Source organism: Hemitrygon akajei, chromosome 15, assembly GCF_048418815.1.
Source record: "Hemitrygon akajei chromosome 15, sHemAka1.3, whole genome shotgun sequence".
NCBI classification, from domain to species: domain Eukaryota; kingdom Metazoa; phylum Chordata; class Chondrichthyes; order Myliobatiformes; family Dasyatidae; genus Hemitrygon; species Hemitrygon akajei.
Genome location: NC_133138.1, coordinates 41,182,209 through 41,201,483, shown reverse-complemented (window position 1 = coordinate 41,201,483; position 19,275 = coordinate 41,182,209). Strand labels below are relative to the sequence as shown.

Genomic DNA, 19,275 nt, shown 5'->3' with positions numbered 1-19,275 from the left:
GTCTCTGCCTCTCTGCTTGTCCAGATTTGACGTCTCTGCTGTTCAATACTGATTCTGAACTCCATAAGCCTTAGGAATCTGCTCCACCATTCTATCATGGCTGATATATAATCCTGAAATAGATGTTGCCTGATGGCATGAACACTGATTTCACTAACTTCGAGTAATTTCTCTGCCCAATTCCAATTCCCTGTTTTGGTTCCCCTCTCATCTTCTCCTCACCTCATTACCTCCCTCTGGTTCACTTCCTTAAATTACTCTCATGGTCCACTCTCTTCCACTATCAGTTTCCTTCATTATCTCTTCAACCTATCTCCCTCAAATCACTTTTGACTGAGCCTTCAAACCCCTCACCTGGTCTCTTCTATTGCCTGCCAACTTGTATACGGGTCCCTCCCTTCACCTTGTTCTCGCTTCTTCCCCCTTCCTTTCTAGGCCTGAGGCTCTATAGATGCTTCCTGATCTGCTGAGTTCCTCCACCATTTTGTACATGTTGATCCATTAGATTCTTTATTCCTTGTGAACAAGAATTTGTTTATGATTGTACATTCTGCCAGTTTCCTTCAGTTTGAACATAATCATCACTAAATGTCAACAGCGATGCCACACAGTCCTGAAGAAGGGTCTTGGCCCCAAATGTCAACTGTTTATTCTTTTCCATAGATCCTGCCTGACCTGCTGAGTTCCTCCAGTATATTGTGTGTTTACTTTGGATTTCCAGCATCTGCAGAATATCTTGTGTTTCTGATAGTTTTGTTCACCTGAAGCCTGACTGATTCACAATTGTTAGGCACCGGTTGCTTTTACCAGCAACAGCTGAATGGACTGAATTGTGTGCATTTTCAGAGGTCTTCCCTTTAAAGGCCTATGTGGTGGGTGTGTGGAATGCCCTGCCAGGGAGGTGATAGAGGCAGGTACATTAGGGACATTTAAGGATGATGGAAAAATGAAGGGCTATCTGGGGCGGGGGGGGGGGGGGGCAAAAGGGTGACTGACACAACATCATGGGCTGAAAGGTCTGTACTGTGCTGTTATGTTCTATGTTCTCATCCCTTTTCTTTTCATCTGCCTATCTCCCCCCTCCCCCCAGTTCCCTTCCTGTCCTTTGTCCCATGGTAAAATCTCCTCTCCTATCAGATTCAGGAGTATTTAATCGTATCCATTGAGGGTACTGTTGCTACTTCAGTCGCACCTAGGCACCCCGGAAGATTCTTTCTTCAGACGCTTGCCTCTTCAACCTAGCCCTTCCCAATCCCTCCCCCACTCAGCCTCCATCTCACCTCAACTTGCCTATCACCTGCCAGCTTGTCCTCCTTCCCTTACCCCCACCTTCTTAGTAACACACACAAAATACTGGAGGAAGTCAGCAGGCCAGGCAGCATCCATGGAAAAGAGTACAGTTGACTCTTTCGGGGTGAGATCCTTCATAGGACAGGTCAGAGTGGGAGCAGTGAGAGAGGGTTTCACTCAACTCCCATCAAAGGCAAGATTTAAATTTCTTCAGGGTAGGCATTCCTGGAAGAGACTTTGCGGTGTAGTTGTCAAGTCACAAACAAGAGAGAATCTGCAGATGCTGGAAATCCAAGTAACACACAAACAAAATGCTGGAGGAACTCAGGTAGCCATGAGGCATATTTGGAAAAGAGTACAGTTGAGGTTTCAGGCCAAGACCTTCAACAGGACTGGTGACGCCATTTTCTCATTCTGGCTTCTGTCCCCTCCCTTTCCAGCCCTGATGAAGAGTCTTAGCCCAAAACATCAACTGTTTGTTCCCCTTCAAAGAAGTCCACCTCTGGCCTATTACCCTTCAAGATCTCTGCCAAAAACCATAGGAACAAAATTGAACCACTTGACCAATCACGTTTGCTCTGCCATGGCTGATTTATTTTCCCTCTCAACTCCATTCTCCTGGCTTCTCTCTGTAACCAATGAAGAATCTTTCAACCTCTGCTTTAAATATACCCAATGACCTGGCCACCACAGATGTCTGTGCTAATGAATTCCACAGATTCACCGCTCTCCATGGCTTAGAGTGGACGTGGAGAGGATGTTTCCAAGTTTGGTGGCTGAAATTATTTGTTGTTATGTGCTAACCACTAAAAACGCCCGAACATTTTCATACAATTTCAACATCACTGAAATAAAAATTGCTGGAGAGCAGTTAATGTTTCAGGCCATTGACTTTTCATTGTTCCTCTAATTGCATTCTGACAGAAGTGTAATGTGGCTTTGCATTACATTTTGACTTTTGCAATGATCGATGGAGATCATTAAACACAACATACTCAGTTATATTACATCGTTATCCATTTCAGTCCTGATCCACTCTCCTCCCCTATCAGATTCCTTCTTCAACCCTTTACCTCTTCTACCTATCACCTCCCTCCTTCTCACTTCATCTCCCTTCCCCTCCCACTCACCTTCCCTCTCACCTGGTCTCACCAGTTTGTACCACTTCCACTCTCCCCACCTTATGCTGGCTTCTGCACCTTCCTGAAGGGCCTCAGCCCAAAATGTTCCCTGTTTATTCTCCTCCCTAGATGCTAGCTGGCCTGAGTTCCTCCAGCACTTTGTCCAGTTTAATCCAGTAGATTTGTTATTTTTCATATCTTGTGAACGAGAATGTTTTGTGCTTTCACATTCTGCTGGTTTCCTTCAACATGAACATAATCACCATCAGTAAGTGTGAATAACAATACCCCACAGTCAGGCTGTCTGAAGGAAACTGCATCTTAACTCTTTCTTAGTGTGTGAACTAGAATTTTAAACCTCAAGAGTTGTAAATTTTTAAAGAGGATTTAGCTTAATTACTTGATGGTGCCGTGCCAAGGGAGTAACTTTAGTTTACTGAATATTTGATTTTATAGCTCATTGGGTTTCAGTCATTAAGGTATCCAACAGGGATAGAAATTTATTAACAGAGAAGAACTTGCATTTCTCTAGCCCTCTTTGAGGAGATCATAAAACTGTTTACTTGTACACTTTTCTCCACTGGCTGTTGAAGAAACGCAGTTACTAAAATTCACACAGCAATCTCAGAAGCTGCATTGTGAAAATTTGTGAAGTTGATTTACTGTTGTCACAGTACAGTGAAACACTGTTTTCATGCTGTGGATATAAGCTGTTTCATTGCAACAGTGCTTCAACGGAGTACAACAATAACAGAACACAGAATAAAGTGTTACAGTTGCAGAGAGGGTGCAGTGCAGCCAGACAACAAGGTGCAAGACCATTGGCCATAATGAGATAGTTAGTGACATTAAAAGTCCACCTTATCAAGGAGGTTCATGAGAATAATTCTGGATTGAAAGGGGAGCATTTGATGGCTCTAAACTTGTACTTGCTGGAGTTTAGAAGAATGGGGGATGGGCAGTGGATCTCATTGAAACCTATCAAATGTTGAAAGGCCCAGATAGAGTGGATGTGAAGAGGATGTTTCCAATAGCGGGGGAGTCTAGGACCAGATGGCGCAGGGTCAGAATAGAAGAACATCTCTTCAGAACAAAGATGAGGAGGAATATTTTATAGCCAGAGGGTAGTGAATCTGTATAATTCATTGCAACAATGGCTGTGGAGGCCAAGTCATTGGGTGTATTTAAAGCAGAAGTTCATAGGTTCTTGGTTAATAAGGACATCAGAGGTTATGGGGAGAAGCCTCGAGAATGGAGTTCTCCAGCCGCGATGGAACAGCAGAGCAGTCTCAATGGATTGAGTGGTCTGATCCTACTCTATTGTCTTGTCTATGGTTTGAGGAACATATGTATTTCCTCGAACCATATATGGAATACATTCAGCATATGTATTTACATGCTCAGCAATCAGAAAGGATAAAGAATTATATAAAACTATATTAGAGGTTGAAGTATAGATTCAAATATAGAATCATTTTGTGGTGCATCTACAAAAATTATGACCAGTTTATCTTTCTTTAAGTAGCAAATATTGGCCAGGACTGGATGAATAACAACCCTGAGAGTTCTCTTGAACATAGATGTTCTACAGAAGTTCTCCTGAAGGGCTGCATCTCAGCCTGGTTTGGCAGCTGCTCTGCTCCCTACCCTCAGAACATGCAGACAGTGGTAAGCAGTTAGCACGTTCGGGGTCAGTGGCCTGCCAGGGTCCAAACAAAGGTACAATTGTTCATCCTTTGTCTTTTTTTTTCACGATTGCAAGACACTGGTTATTAAGGGCAGCAGACTCTGCAGGACCACCCTACTAAAGAGTTGCTGGATAGGGAGGGAGCTGGACTTGTTGCACACCGTGTTCCAGCCTGCTTCAGTAACTTGGGGAAGAAGGTATCCCAGGCCGTGCGTGGAGCGTGATCCAACAAACGGTGGAAGTGATTGTCTTGGATGTTTTACCGCAAGACCCCGTTGGACATTGGTGGTGCAGAATACTGACACTTTGATTCACTGGTTCATTGGCAACAGTGAAGGAGATACTAGAGGAGGCTGGGTGCCACTCAGTACTGTGCTGGGTTGTGGCCTGGCCCCTTCCGTCAGTGCCGCTCTCCACTGTCCGTTCAGTTGGAGACAAGCTGGATTGCATTTGTCTACAGCTGCACTTGCTGTTGAGGGCTTGTTCTTGCAGAAACGTGGCTCCAGGACAACCATCAATGTACAGCCCATGACACTCAGGGACTTGGGCTAGATTATTATTATTTTGTAACTGTTTTTCTGCTGTCCTAATATCACATGCTCTGTGTGCTGTGTCTGATAGTTCTTTCTTTCTTTTTTCAATCTTTTTATTGATTTAAAAAGAAGTGTGTATACAAACAGGAGGAGAATATCTCTGGTATATACTCTGGTCAGTAGCAGTACATACAGAAGGTAAAATAAACAATATCAGAGTCACGTGATTGTTGGTATGGCACCTTGGCCCCAGAGGAGCACTGTTTCGTTTGCCTGTGTATGGTTAAATGACAATTCAACTTGAACTTGAGACAGTCCAGTGCATCACATGCTCATTGCTTCCTTCCATCAGCCATCTGCTCAGTGTTGCTCTGGGAGGCGAACAGATAAGTCCAGTATGGACTCTTGACTTCAATCTACCTCATTATGGTCTTCGCACATTACATCTATCTGCACTACACTTTCTCTGTACTTTATTATACATTTTGATACCGTTTTCCCATGTACTACCTCAGTGTACTGTTGTAATGAAATTATCTGTATGGATGGTATGCAGGACAAGTTTTTCACTGTCCTGTGGTATTTCTGACAAAATAAACTTATCAGTCTCACACAACACTTTATTTGGCATATGTATTTACGTGTATTAGGAATTTGCTGTGCTGTGTTAATCGGGGCGTGGCATCCAATAAAAATGTGCCATGAGATATGATGTAGGCGATTGTGGTCTTGACCATGATTGTTCTTGGCAAATTTTTCCACAGAAGTGATTTGCTATTGCTGCCTTCTGGGCAGTATCTTTAAAGACGACTGACCCCAGCCATTATTAATACTCTTCAGAGACTGTCTGCCTAGCATCAGTGGTCACATAACCAAGGCTTGTGACATGCACCGGCTGCTCATACAATCATCCACCACCTGCTGCCATGGCTTCACGTGACCCTGATCGGGGGCTAAGCAGGTGCTGCACCTTACCCAAGGGTGACCTGCAGGCTAGCAGGAGAAAGGAGCGCCTTACACCTCCTTTGGTAGAGATGTAACTCCACCCTGCCACCCAACTATAAGAGTTAAGAATTTTATTTTAAAAAAGTTAGAGGTTATAGTACAGATATGGAATAAAATGTGCAAGAATACATAAATACCAGTGTATAGTTACAATGTAGACAGCACTATAAAATGTGGTTTAAAGTATTTACAGTGCAGTGACAGGAGTAATAGATAGTGGGGGGGCGGGGAGCTAACTAGAATGGTTGATTAGATGAACTGCGTGGGGGAGGAAACTTTAAGATGACGTGAGTTTTTTATTTTAATAGTTCAATAGTTCCAGCAGTTCCATTTAATGAAATCATGCGTTCCTCATTTTCATTAAGCCATGAACACCTTTGTTATTCCTTTCAGGTTTTGCAATACAGTGCATTCTGGATAATTTGGAACACATCAGGACCAGTAAATTTTGGCCCAATTGAGCAGCTGCCCCAATTAGCCGAAATTTCACGGAAGTAGTTTAAAGGTATAAAAAAGACAAACTAAGTAGCAAGTTATATATTTAAATGAAATACAGAACAAATTAGGACACTATGAATACTATTACACTAGTTCTTAATGGTTATCAACAGAGGAAATCATCCAGTTTATACAATGGACTGCCTTCATACAATGCTTTCAACAATTGCATCCTCCAAATCTTCAGTTTTGATTGATGTTTGTCAATACCTTCAAATTCCTTGTTGTTCCTAACTTGTTGAAGTAATGAAATAGTCTCATTTTCACTCCTGGCCGTTTTTTGCATTTCCAAGCCTGAATGCTTGAAACAGCAGTGAGCAGAACAGTTCTGAATTGTCTTACTACTTATTTCTCGTCGATTATCAGTGACAAAAATCACTGCTTTTTGAGCACTATTTTAAAAACTGTTCATTATAAGTATCTACTAATGGCTACACAAGTACATGCAACTGACACTAGTTAGAAACTGTTCAGCAACAGTCTCCTGCTCCAATAAGTGGCATATTGTCCCAAGTGGGCGGCTGCGCCAATTAACCAGAGTCCACTGTGTTTATTTTGTAATTCATAGTAGTTTTTATGTCCTCGCCTGACCTACTGCCTCAAGACAATAAATTTCATGACATAGGCCGGGTATAATAAATCTGATTCCAGATGTTTTTTTAGAGGTTAGAATACGGATATGGATTTTGTATGTCTTTGGTACAGGTGCTGATACTGTTGGGTAACATTGCGGAGAAAGGGCCAGCACACTGTGACAGACTACAGCAACACAAGGAGTTGTTTCCTGCGCTTTGCAGCACCCTCCGAGCGGCCGACGCAGAGGTTGTGCGCCTGTCGCTGGAAGTACTGAACCTGATCTTCTCGCACTGTGTGCAGGTAAGTCCGTCTCCCCAGTGAAATGGAAAGTTGTCATTCTACATTGAAGAGGTTAAGGTTAGCGTTATTTGTCACGTGCTTTGAACAAATGGTGAAATATGTCATGAAATGTGTTGTGGGCTGCCAAGAACATAGTCCGAGGATGTGCTGAGTCGGCCCACAAGTGTCACCAAGTTTGCTCCATTAACATAGCATGCTCACAACACATAACCCTAACTTGTACATTCTTTAGAATATGGGAGGGAACCAGGGAGAATGTACAAACTCCTTACAGACAACGGCAGGAATTGAACCCAGAGCTTACTCCCGGCGCTGTAAAGTCGGACACTAACTGCTACACAAGTATGCCATCGGCACAATACTAGAAACCTATAGCAACTTACACAGGATGCTAGTATCTTTCCTGTAATACCATGGTCTCTTATCTTGTTTAGAAGCTTCATGTGCAGTACCCTGTCAAAGGCCTTCTGAAAATCCAAGCAAACAGGCAATGATGCAACCTGTCAGAATGCTCTCCACTATACACCTATAGAGATTCGCAAGAGCCTTTGTTGTCATACTAACTCTCCTCATAGTCCTAATAAAGTAGAGCTGCTGGCATCACATCTTGTTCATCATTCAACAAGGCTTAGTTGATCTCCTGCGATGCCACTCTCCAGCATTTTCCCTTGTACAAGAGGCCACATTGGGAATGTTGTGTTCACCTTTGGTCTTCTTGCTATAGGAAAGCTGAACTTAAGATGGAAAGAGTGCAGAGGAGATTGCTGAACTCGGGGAACTGAGTTATGGAGAGAGGTTGAACAGGTTGGGACATTTTTCATTGGAGCATTGGAAAATGAGGGGTGAGCTTATTGAAGAGTATAAAATCGTGAGAGGCATAGATAAGGTGAATGCTCACTCCTATTTTCCCAGAGTTGGGAATCAAGAACCAGAGGGCATAGGTTTAAGGAGAGTGGGCAAAGATTTAATTGGAACGTGAGGGACAACTTTTCTCCTAGAGATGTGGAATGAGCAGCCAGAGGAAGTGGTTGAGGCAAGTACATTAGCAACATTTAAAAGCCGCTTGGACAGGAAACTTTAGAGCAGGGTTTCCTAACCTGGCCTCTGTGGACCCCTTGCTTAACGGCATTGGTCCATGGCATAAAAAATTGAATCAGTTGGGCTGAAGGGCCAGTTTTTGTAGCATAGTGTTTAATGTGACACTATTATAGCTCAGGGCATTGGGCTTCAGTCCCGGTGTCCTCTGTAAGGAGTTTGTATGTCCTTCCCGTGAATGGATACGCCTCCACCGGGTGCCCCAGTTTCCTCCCACTATCCAAAGGCATACTAGGTTAGAAAGTTAACTAGTTATTGTTAAATGGTCCCGTGATTAGACTTGGGTTAAATTGGTGGGTTGCTGGCGGCACGGCTCAAAGTGCCTGAAGGACGTATTCTGCGCTACATCTCTAAATTTCAAAATTATAAAATAAATAATCCCTTAATTCCTGATATGTTACAGTAACTCTATCCTACAGCATTGACTGTTAGCTGCCTCTGAACTAAGATTCGGCCATATTTCTAATGTCACGGCGTTTTGTCTCATTAGAATTCAGCCAGTCTGTACAAGCTTGCTTATGTATAAAGAGTATTTAGTGACAGACGCAAAGGTCCAATACTTGGCTCCCTGCGTGTCTCTCGTTAAAATTTATCAATTCCTTTCATGTATCACTGAAAGAACAGATGCCAGAAGCTGGTCGTTAAGTAGCTTTGCCCATTAAACTTCTGATTGAAATCTGCACCGATTCAAAAGCTTAAAGGGCCCTGGTGATGCTGCTGGAACACAACGCCAGTGCCTGGTACTTTGATTTGAAAACAGACTGCGTTCCAGGACCTGAAGGGAAGTTATTGTGTCCATGCCGTAGAATTAAATTGCCTAGATGAATCTTCAAGTTGCATAATTTGTAAAGAAATGCATTCTGCATTATGGGAGTTGATAAAACTCTGTTAACAAAGTCACATAGTAAATGGTCTTGTAAGAGTGTGGGGTTGAGAGGGATAATACATCAGCCATGAAGGAATAGCAGATCTGACTTGGACTGAATGGCCTAATCCTATTCCTGTGTCTAATGGTCTTATATAGCAGGGAAACAGGCCTTTCAGCCCATCAAATCCACACCAACCCCTTACAGTTACGCGAAGGGAACACTCCACAAGTTTGGAAAAGGCTGCAGAGGATTGCAAACTTAGTCAGCTCCATCAAGGGCCCCCATCACACAGAGCATGCCCTCTTCTCATTACTACAATGAGGGAGGAGGTGCAGGAGTCTGAAGACACACTCAACATTTCAGGAACAGCTTTTTCCCCTCCACCATAAGATTTCTGAACCCATGAGCTCTACCTCACTGTTTTGCTCTTTTTGCACTATTTACCTTTTTATCTACACTTAGTGGCCACTTTACTAGGTACAGGAGTTCGTTTGTGTGTACACGCGTGCATCCCATTGAGAACTATGGGATTTTAGTGGCACATTGAGAATTACATTGAGGCTGGTCTTGGTCTGTGACAAAGAGAATCCATGATAGAATGTGGGGAGTGTGAATTAATAATCTGATCATTTGATTTAAAAATCTGTGATTGTGACAGGCCAGTGCGGAGTTTGTAAATCAAAATGGGATCCCGGCTCTCGAGGCGATTCTGTATAACAACAATGAGGAAATCAGAGTGCGAGCCAATTTTCTGATGGACAGATACTTCACAGACAAGGTATGGATCTGATCCTCACATAGGGAATGAATGAATGATCTTTATTGTCATTATACAATGAAACTCTGTTTGGCTTCCTCTCAGGCAAAGCAGAAAATAAGTTGCAGCAGCACCAGAATATCACAGTAATGCACAAAGTGCCATTAGTGCAAGTATTTGACTCCATGTGTGTGCTCACAGTTTCAGTCATTGTTCTGTGGGAGTGGTGTGATGGAGGCCACAGCTCTGGGGCAGAAGCTGTTCCTCAGTCAGTTTGTTCTGGCTTTTAGTGTCCTGAACCTTTTGCTGGACGGCGACCACTCAGCCTTTCTCATACATTAAGTCAGCTCATTGACCAATCTGACAAAAGTCCATTTCCCTGTCACCTTCTTATATCTTTTATTTTTTTTCAACACAGGATACAACACAGTAACAAGGCCTTTGCCCAATGAGCTCACGCTGCCCAATTACACCCATGTGACCAATTAACCTACTAACCCGTGTGCCTTTGGACTGTGGGAGGAAATGTGAATTCATACAGTTTAATACATGGTTAAGGAGTTGTTTTAGGAGGGAGTGCATAAAATTTTTGGATCATTGGGCTCCCTTCCAGGGAAGGTGGGACCCGTACAGGAGGGAAGATTTGCACCTGAACTGAAGGGGAATTAATATCTAGCAGGAAGGTTGTTAGTGCTGCACAGTGGAGTTGCAGGGGGATGGGAACCAGAGTACCAGAAGAGTTAGTGGCGAATCTGTAGAGGCAGATGTTGGTTAGACCTCAGACAAAGTTAGGAATTAAAAGGTTGAACATTGTGTGACTAGTGTCCTGAGATGAGGTAGCTGGTTTACAAATGGAGCAATGTTTAATGAGGAGTGGCTGTTGATAAGACAAAATAGCAGACAGCAGGATGAGTTGCAATGTAAAAGGCAGACAAAATCAAAAGGGTGAAAACAGGAACAAAGGTGTTGTATTTGAAAACACACACAATACGGAATGAGGTAGATAAACTTGCAGCGCAGTTGCGGGGTAGTAGGTAGTATGTGTAAGCATAACTGAATCTTGGCTGAAAGAAGATTATAGTTGGGAGCTTAATATCCAAGGATACACATTCTATCGAAAGAACAGGCAGGAAGGCAGAGGGGGCAGCATTGCTCTGTTGGTAAAAAATGAAAAATTAGAAAGGGGTGATATAATGTTGGAAGATGCTAAATGATTGTGGATGGAGCGAAGGAACCACAAGGGTAAAAAGCCTCTGATGGGTGTTGTATACAGACCCCCAAACAGTAGTAAGGATGTGGTCTACAAATTACAAGGGGAGATGGGAAATGCATAACAAAAGGGCAATATTACAATAGTCATGGGACATTTCAATATGCAGGTAGATTGGGTGCATATTCCCAAATCAGGTTGGGGCTAGATTCCAGGAGGGGGAATTTCTAGAGTGCCTACAAGATGGTATTTTAGAGCAGCTCATGGTAGAGCCCACTAGAGTATCAGCTATTCCGGATTGTTATTCAGTGAAGAGAGCTAAAGTCAGATGTATCAGTATTACAGTGGAGTAAAGGGATTTACAGAGGCATGAGAGAGGAGCTGGCCAGAACTGATTGGAAAAGAACACTGGCAGGGATGACGGCAGAGCAGCAATGGCTGGAATTTCTGGAAGCAATTTGGAAGGCACGGGATTTATACATCCCAAAGAGGAAGAAGTATTCTAAAGGAAAGATGACACAACAGTGGCTAACAAGAGAAGTCAAAAGCAACATAAAAACCAAAGAGATGGCATATAATAGAGCAAAACTTAGTCAGAAGTTAGGCTTTTAAAAACCAACAGAAGGCAACTAAGATAGTCATTAAGAATGTAAAGATGGAATATGCAAGTAAACTAGCCAATACAATTTAAGAGGATGTTAAATGTTTCTTCAGATACAAAAGAAGGCAAGAGTGGATATCAAATAGCTAGAAACAATGCCAGGGGACAATGAAATGGCGGGCAAACGGAATAAGTATCTTGCATCAGTCTTTACTGTGCAGTGTGGTGTAAATTTCAGGCAACAGACGTCATGGAGTGTTGAAGTTACCATAACTAGAGAGAAGGTTCTTGGGAAACTGGAGGGTTTGAAGGTAAATTAGTCACCTAGACCAGATGGTGTACATTCCAGGGTTCTGAAAGAGGTGGCTGAAGAGATCGATGAGGCATTAATAATGATCTTTAAAGAATCACTATGGAATGGATCTGAAAGACTAGAAAATTGTAAATGTCACTCCACTCTTCAAGAAGGGAGAGTAGCAGAGGAAAGGAAACTATAGGCCAGTTAGTCTGACCTCAGTGATTGGGAGGATATTGGAGTGAGTTATTATGGGTGAGGTTTCAGGGTACTTGAAGGCACATGATAAAATAAGCTGTAGTTAGCATACTTTCCGCAGGAGAAAATCCTACCTGACAAATCTGTTGGAATTCTTTGAAGAAGTAACAAGCAGGATAGACAAAGGAGAATTGGTTAATGTTGTGTACTTGGATTTTCAGAAGGCCTTTGACAAGGTGACACACATGAGGCTGCTTAACAACATGTAAGCCGCTGGTATTACAGTAAAGATGCTAGCATGCATAAAGCAGTGTCTGATTGGCAGGAGACAGAATGGGAATAAAGGGAGCCTTTTCTCTTTGGCTGCCGGTGACTAGTGGTGTTACACAGGGCCTATTTTGGGACAGATTCTTTTTACGTTATTTGTCAATGATTTGGATAGTGGAATTGATGGCTTTGTTGCAAATTTTGCAGACTATATGAAGGTAGGTGGAGGGGCAGGTGGTTTTGAGGAAGTAGATAGGCCACAGAAGGACAAATGGGCAAAGAAGTGGCAGATGGAATGAAGTGTAACAGTCATGCACTTTGGTAGAAGAAATGAAAGGTTTGACTATTTTCTAACTGGAAAGAAAATACAAAAAGCTGAGGTGCAAAGGATCTTGGGAGTCCTTCTGCAGTATTCCCTGAAGGTTAATTTGCAAGTTCAGTCTGTGGTGAGGAAGCCAAATGCAATGTTAGCATTCATTTTAAGAAAACTAGAATATAGAAGCAAGTATGTAACGTTGAAACTTTAAAAAGCACTAATGAGGCCTCACTTAGAGTATTGTCAGCAGTTTTTGCTCCCTTAGAAAAGATGTGCTGAAACTAGAGAGGGTTCAAAGGAAGTTCACGAAAATACTCTTGTATGAAGAACATTTGATGGCCTAGGTTTGTATTCACTGGAATTCAGAAGAATGATGGGTGACCTAATTGAAATCTGTTGAATGGTGAAAGGCCTTGATAGTGTCAATGTAGAGAGGATGTTTCCAATGGTGGAAGTGTCTAAGACCAGAGGGGACAGCTTCCAAATAAAGGGGCATGCTTTTAGAATGAAGATGAGGAATTTCTTTAGCAAGAGATTGGTGAATCTGTGGAATTATAGAAACATAGAAAATAGGTGCAGGAGTAGGCCATTTGGCCCTTCAAGCCTGCACCGCCGTTCAGTATGATCATGGCTGATCATCCAACTCAGAACCCTGCTTTCTCTCCATACCCCCTGATCCCTTTAGCCACAAGGGCCATATCTAACTCCCTCTTAAATATAGCCAATGAACCGGCCTCAACTGTTTCCTGTGGCAGAGAATTCCACAGATTCACCACTCTCTGCGTGAAGAAGTTTTTCCTCATCTCGGTCCTAAATGGCTTCCCCTTTATCCTTAAACTGTGACCCCTCGTTCTGGACTCCCCCAACATCGGAAACAATCTTCCTGCATCTAGCCTGTCCAATCCCTTTAGAATTTTATACATTTCAATAAGATCCCCCCTCAATCTTCTAAATTCCAGCGAGTATAAGCCAAGTCGATCCAGTCTTTTTTCATATGAAAGTCCTGCCATCCCAGGAATCAATCTGGTGAACCTTCTTTGTACTCCCTCTATGGCAAGAATGTCTTTCCTCAGATTAGGGGACCAAAACTGCACACAATACTCCAGCTGTGGTCTCACCAAGGCCTTGTACAACTGCAGTAGAACCTCCCTGCTCCTGTACTCGAATCCTCTTGCTATGAATGTCAACATACCATTTGCCCTTTTCACCGCCTGCTGTACCTGCATGCCCACTTTCAATGACTGTGTACAATGACACCCAGGTCTCGTTGCACCTCCCCTTTTCCTAATCAGCCACCATTCAGATAATAATCTGTTCTCCTGTTCTTGCAACCAAAGTGGATAACCTCACATTTATCCACATTAAATTGCATCTGCCATGAATTTGCCCACTCACCTAACCTATCCAAGTCACCCTGCATCCTCTTAGCATCCTCCTCACAGCTAACACCGCTGCCCAGCTTTGTGTCACCCGCAAACTTGGAGATGCAGTATTTAATTCCCTCGTCTAAATCATTAATATATATTGTAAACAACAGGTCCCAGCACTGAGCCTTGCGGTACCCCACTAGTCACCACCTGCCAATCTGAGAAGGTCCCGTTTATTCCCATTCTTTGCTTCCTGTTTGCCAACCAATTCACTATCCACATCAATACCATACCCCCAATAATGTGTGCTTTAAGTTTGCACACTGATCTCCTGTGTGGGACCTTGTCAAAAGCCTTTTGAAGATCCAAATATACCACATCCACTGGTTCTCCCCTATCCACTCTACTAGTTACATCCTCAAAAAATTCTATAAGATTCGTCAGACATAATTTTCCTTTCACAAATCCATGCTGACTTTGTCCGATGATTTCACCTCTTTCCAAATGTGCTGCTATCTCATCTTTGATAACCGACTCTAGCATTTTCCCCACTACCGATGTCAGGCTAACCAGTCTATAATTCCCTGGTTTCTCTCTCCCTCCTTTTTTAAAAAGTGGGGTTACATCAGCCACCCTCCAATCCTCAGGAACTAATCCAGAATCTAAGGAGTTTTGAAAAATTATCACTAATGTATCCACTATTTCTTGGGCTACTTCCTTAAGCACTCTGGGATGCAGACCATCTGGCCCTGGGAATTTATCTGCCTTTAATCCCTTCAATTTACTTAACACCACTTCCCTACTAACATGTATTTCCCTCAGTTCCCCCATCTTACTAGACCCTCGGTCCCCTACTATTTCCGTAAGATTATTTATGTCCTCCTTAGTGAAGACAGAACCAAAGTAGTTATTCAGTTGGTCTGCCATGTCCTTGCTCCCCATGATCAATTCACCTGTTTCTGACTATAAGGGACCTACATTTGTCTTGACCAATCTTTTTCTTTTCTTTTCACATATCTATAAAAGCTTTTACAGTCAGTTTTTATGTTCCCTGCCAGTTTTCTCTCATAATCTTTTTTCCCTTTCCTAATTAAGCCCTTTGTCCTCCTCTGCTGGACTCTGAATTTCTCCCAGTCCTCAGGTGTGCTGCTTTTTTTTGCTAATTTATATGTTTCTTCTTTGGACTTGATACTATCCCTAATTTCCCTTGTCAGCCATGGGTGCGCTACCTTCCCTGGTTTATTCTTTTGCCAAACTGGGATGAACAATTCTTGTAGTTCATCCATGCAATCTTTAAATGCTTGCCATTGCATATCCACCCTCAACCCTTTCAGTATCATTTGCCAGTCTATCTTAGCTAATTCACATTGCATACCTTCAAAGTTACCCTTCTTTAAGTTCAGAACCTTTGTTTCTGAATTAACTATGTCACTCTCCATCTTAATGAAGAATTCCACCATATTATGGTCACTCTTACCCAAGGGGCCTCGTACGACAAGATTGCTAACTAACCCTTCCTCATTGCTCAATACCCAATCTAGAATGGCCTGCTCCCTAGTTGGTTCCTCGACATGTTGGTTCAGAAAACCATCCCGCATACATTCCAAGAAATCCTCTTCCTCAGCACCCTTACCAATTTGGTTCACCCAATCTATACGTAGATTGAAGTCACCCATTATAACTACTGTTCCTTTATTGCATGCATTCCCCAACCTCAATACTACTGTTAGGTGGCCTGTACACAACTCCCACCAGCATTTTCTGCCCCTTAGTGTTATGCAGCTCTACCCATATCGATTCCACATCCTCCAGGCTAATGTCCTTCCTTTCTATTGCGCAGGCAGCCTTGGAGGCCAAGTCTTTAAGTATACTTAAGGCAGAGCTTGATAGATTCTTGATTGGTTAGGGCATAAGGGGATATGGAGAGAAAGCAGGAGACTGGGGCTGAGAGGAAAATTGGATCAGCCATGATGAAATAGCAAAGCAGACTCGATGGGCCAAATGGCTTAATTCTGCTCCTATATTTTATGAAACTGGTACACCTGGAGGAAACACACACGGTCACAGGAAGAACATACAAATTCCTTACAGACAGTCCTGACGAAGGGTCTCGGCCCGAAACATTGACAGTGCTTCTGCTTATAGATGCTGCCTGGCCTGCTGTGTTCCACCAGCATTTTGTGTCTGTTGTTTGAATTTCCAGCATCTGCAGATTACCTCGTGTTTGTTCCTTACAGACAGTGGTGGGAATTGAACCCAGGTCACTGGCACTGTAAAGCATAATGCTAACCGCTACACTACAGTTAGCAAAGATCTGAGAATCTCTGAATTAAAGTTAACATTGGCCTGAGATGAGTGGTCCAAATATATAATGTTCTTTGTCTAAAGCATGGGTTGTCAGACTTTTTTTATGCTAATACCATTAAGCAAGGGGTCCATGGACCCAGATAGGGATCACCTGGTCTAAAGAAATGTTTCCTAATCTCAATCCTGAGGGTGCTGCCTCTAATGTTTTATGCTCTCTGTATTCATTAAGTCCTTACAGTACAGAAACAGGGCCTTCATTCTAACATTGCGAGTAGTGTTGGATCCTGATGCATTTGTGAAATGTTTATTTTGGTAAATTTTAATGAGTTAAAACTACAACATGAGTGGAAGCACCCCTCAGCTTTCTTCTCTCCAGGGAGAGCAGTGACATCCTCTCCAGGCTCTCCTTATAACTCGAGCCCTCTATCCTCGTAAATATTCCCTGCACCCGTTCCAGCTTAATAATTCCTTCCTGATGTTGGATTCGGGTGTTCTCACAACCATCACCCCTACTGGGGCGTAGATTCATCGGAAGTTAAGAATGAGCCTAGACATTGAATTTTGGAGTTTAATTCCGACACTGTAAGAAGTTTACAAACTTACTAAGTTAATTGGCCATTGTATATTGTCCTGTGATTGGGCTAGGATTAAAAATAATTGGGTTACTGGGAGGTGTGGCTTATTGGGCCAGGAGGGCCTGTTCCACACTGTATCACGAAATAAATGAATGAAATGTATATTGTTTATGATTGTTTAAAAGTTTAAAAAGTAGGCAGCATAATGCTACTGGTGCTTCATACGTGATGAGTCGTGGGTGGTGTTAGGTAATTTTGAAGAGAGGGGATCTGATTGAAACATATAAGATTATTAAGGGATTGGACATACTAGAGGCAGGAAAAATGTTCCCGATGTTGGGGGAGTCCAGAACCAGAGGCCACAGTTTAAGAATAAGGGGTAGGCCATTTAGAACAGAGTTGAGGAAAAACTTTTCCACCCAGAGAGTTGTGGATCTATGGAATGCTCTGCCTCAGAAGGCAGTGGAGGCCAATTCTCTGGAGGCTTTCAAGAAAGAGTTAGATAGAGCTCTTAAAGATAGCGGAGTCGAGGGATATGGGGAGAAGGCAGGAACAGGGTACTGATTGTGGATGATCAGCCATGATCACATTGAATGGCGGTGCTGGCTCGGAGGGCCGAATGGCCTACTCCTACACCTATTGTCTGGTGTTAATTTCCTGGCCTGGGGGAGGAAGCTGTTTTCCATCTTAACCCTGTACTCTGCCTTCAAGTTCGATCTTGCAAGGTGAATCACTCCACATGTTACAGGTAAGTTGTCTAGCTGCTTTAAGGAAAAGCTATCTGCAGTTATTGAGGGCAGAGTGAAATGGAGTTTCTGGCAGTGAAGGAGGGTCTCTGCTTTCATAGTCAGGCTGACAGATGGGGATGAAAGCCTCACCACTCTGGCTACTGCTACAGGCCCCTTTCATCCATCTGTCTGGGGCTGCAATTTGATGCTTTTGGACCGCTGGCACCGTCCGAATGCATCAATTCCTGGCAGTCTCTGCTCCACTCTCGGGAGAGCCCAACAATAAAGCATTCTCCCGATTGGGAGGTTGAGGGGGTTTACTGCAAACCAAAGATTAAAGGCTGTGCCTGTGGTAGCCATGGAAACAGGTTTTCTGATTAGAAACCCAATGACAATTCACAGACTTGAGTCAAACAACATGGCAGGCAAATCCTCTTCAACTAATTACTTCCTTTTCTTCTCTACAGGCAGTTTGATGAGCTGTTGGCTCTGGCCGGAATCGTAATGAAGCTCATTTAAAAGTGAGATTATGGAAATGGGTCTTTATCTTCCTCAATCTCTTGAGGGTGAGAGATGTCCCTCACCCTCTCGGCCTCGCCTTCGTATGAAGAATTTGAACACTTGCCACTTCCGTTTTGAATGTGAGCATCACTGCCTCTCCTCGGGTTTTGGCACTCCAACTGTCTTTGACGGTAGATGAGAGGATGCATCGATTAACCAAGATCTAATTTGACCCCCGTCCAGGGCCGTGGATTTGTAGTCGCACCTCCAAAATGCCGCGCAAGTTGTTTGGGTGGTTAAGAAGGCCTATGGTGTGCTGGCCTTCGTTAGTCAGGGGACTGAGTTCAAAAGCTGCGAGGTAATGTTGCAGCTCTATAAAACCCTGTTACATCACACTTGGAATGTTCTGGTCTGCTCATTCTCGGAAGGATATGGAAGCTTTAGAGAGAATGCAGAGATTTACCAGGATGCTGCTTGGATTAGAGAGCATGTCTTATGAGGAAAGGTAGAGTTAGGAGGATGAGAGATGACTTGATATGAAACGATAAGATGCTTAGATAGAATGGACAGCCTGAGACTTAAACAGGGTAGAAAGAGCTAATACACAGAGGCATGATTTTAAGGTGATTGGAGGAAAGTGTGGGGGGGGGGTGGGGGATTCAGAGTTTTTTTTTACAGTGTTGGGTGCACAGAGCGCCCTGTCAGGTGGTGGTCGAGGCAGCTACATTGGGAGTATTTAAGAGACTGATAGATATGCACATGGATGATAGAAAACTGGAGGGTGCTGTAGGAGGAAAGTGTTAGATTGATCTTGGAATAGGTTAAAAAGTCAGTACAATATTGTGGGCCAAAGGGCCTGTACTGTGCTGTAGTGCTCTATGTTTTACCACATTCAAAGTACCAGTACTGTGGAAAAGTCTTAGGCACCCTAGATATTTCATATGGTTTCAGATGGTATGGCCTTCACAGAACCCTAATCACAACATCCATCAAAGCTGCCTGTGATTACTTGGAAAGATGGAAGCAAGTGAGACAGCCAAAGTCTGCAGAAGAACTGTGGAAAGCTCTCCAAGATGCTTGGAACAACCTACCAGGCAATTTTCTTATGATACTTCACGACCGTGTACCTAAGGGAACTGATGTAGTTTTAAAGGCAAGGGGTGGTCACACCAAATATTG

At 43.1% G+C, this 19,275-nt stretch overlaps 1 protein-coding gene across 1 annotated transcript in view; it reads left to right on the top strand.

Moving 5' to 3' along the window:
- tmco6 (transmembrane and coiled-coil domains 6) overlaps positions 1–18,491 on the top strand; it is a 59,940-nt gene extending 41,449 nt beyond the window's left edge. The window contains exons 11-13 of the mRNA XM_073067425.1: positions 6,840–7,010; positions 9,633–9,752; positions 18,063–18,491. Of these exons, the coding sequence (XP_072923526.1) occupies positions 6,840–7,010; positions 9,633–9,752; positions 18,063–18,071 (300 nt within the window). The 3' untranslated portion in view covers positions 18,072–18,491. The remainder of the gene's footprint in view (positions 1–6,839; positions 7,011–9,632; positions 9,753–18,062) is intronic.
- Positions 18,492–19,275: the final 784 nt, after the last annotated feature.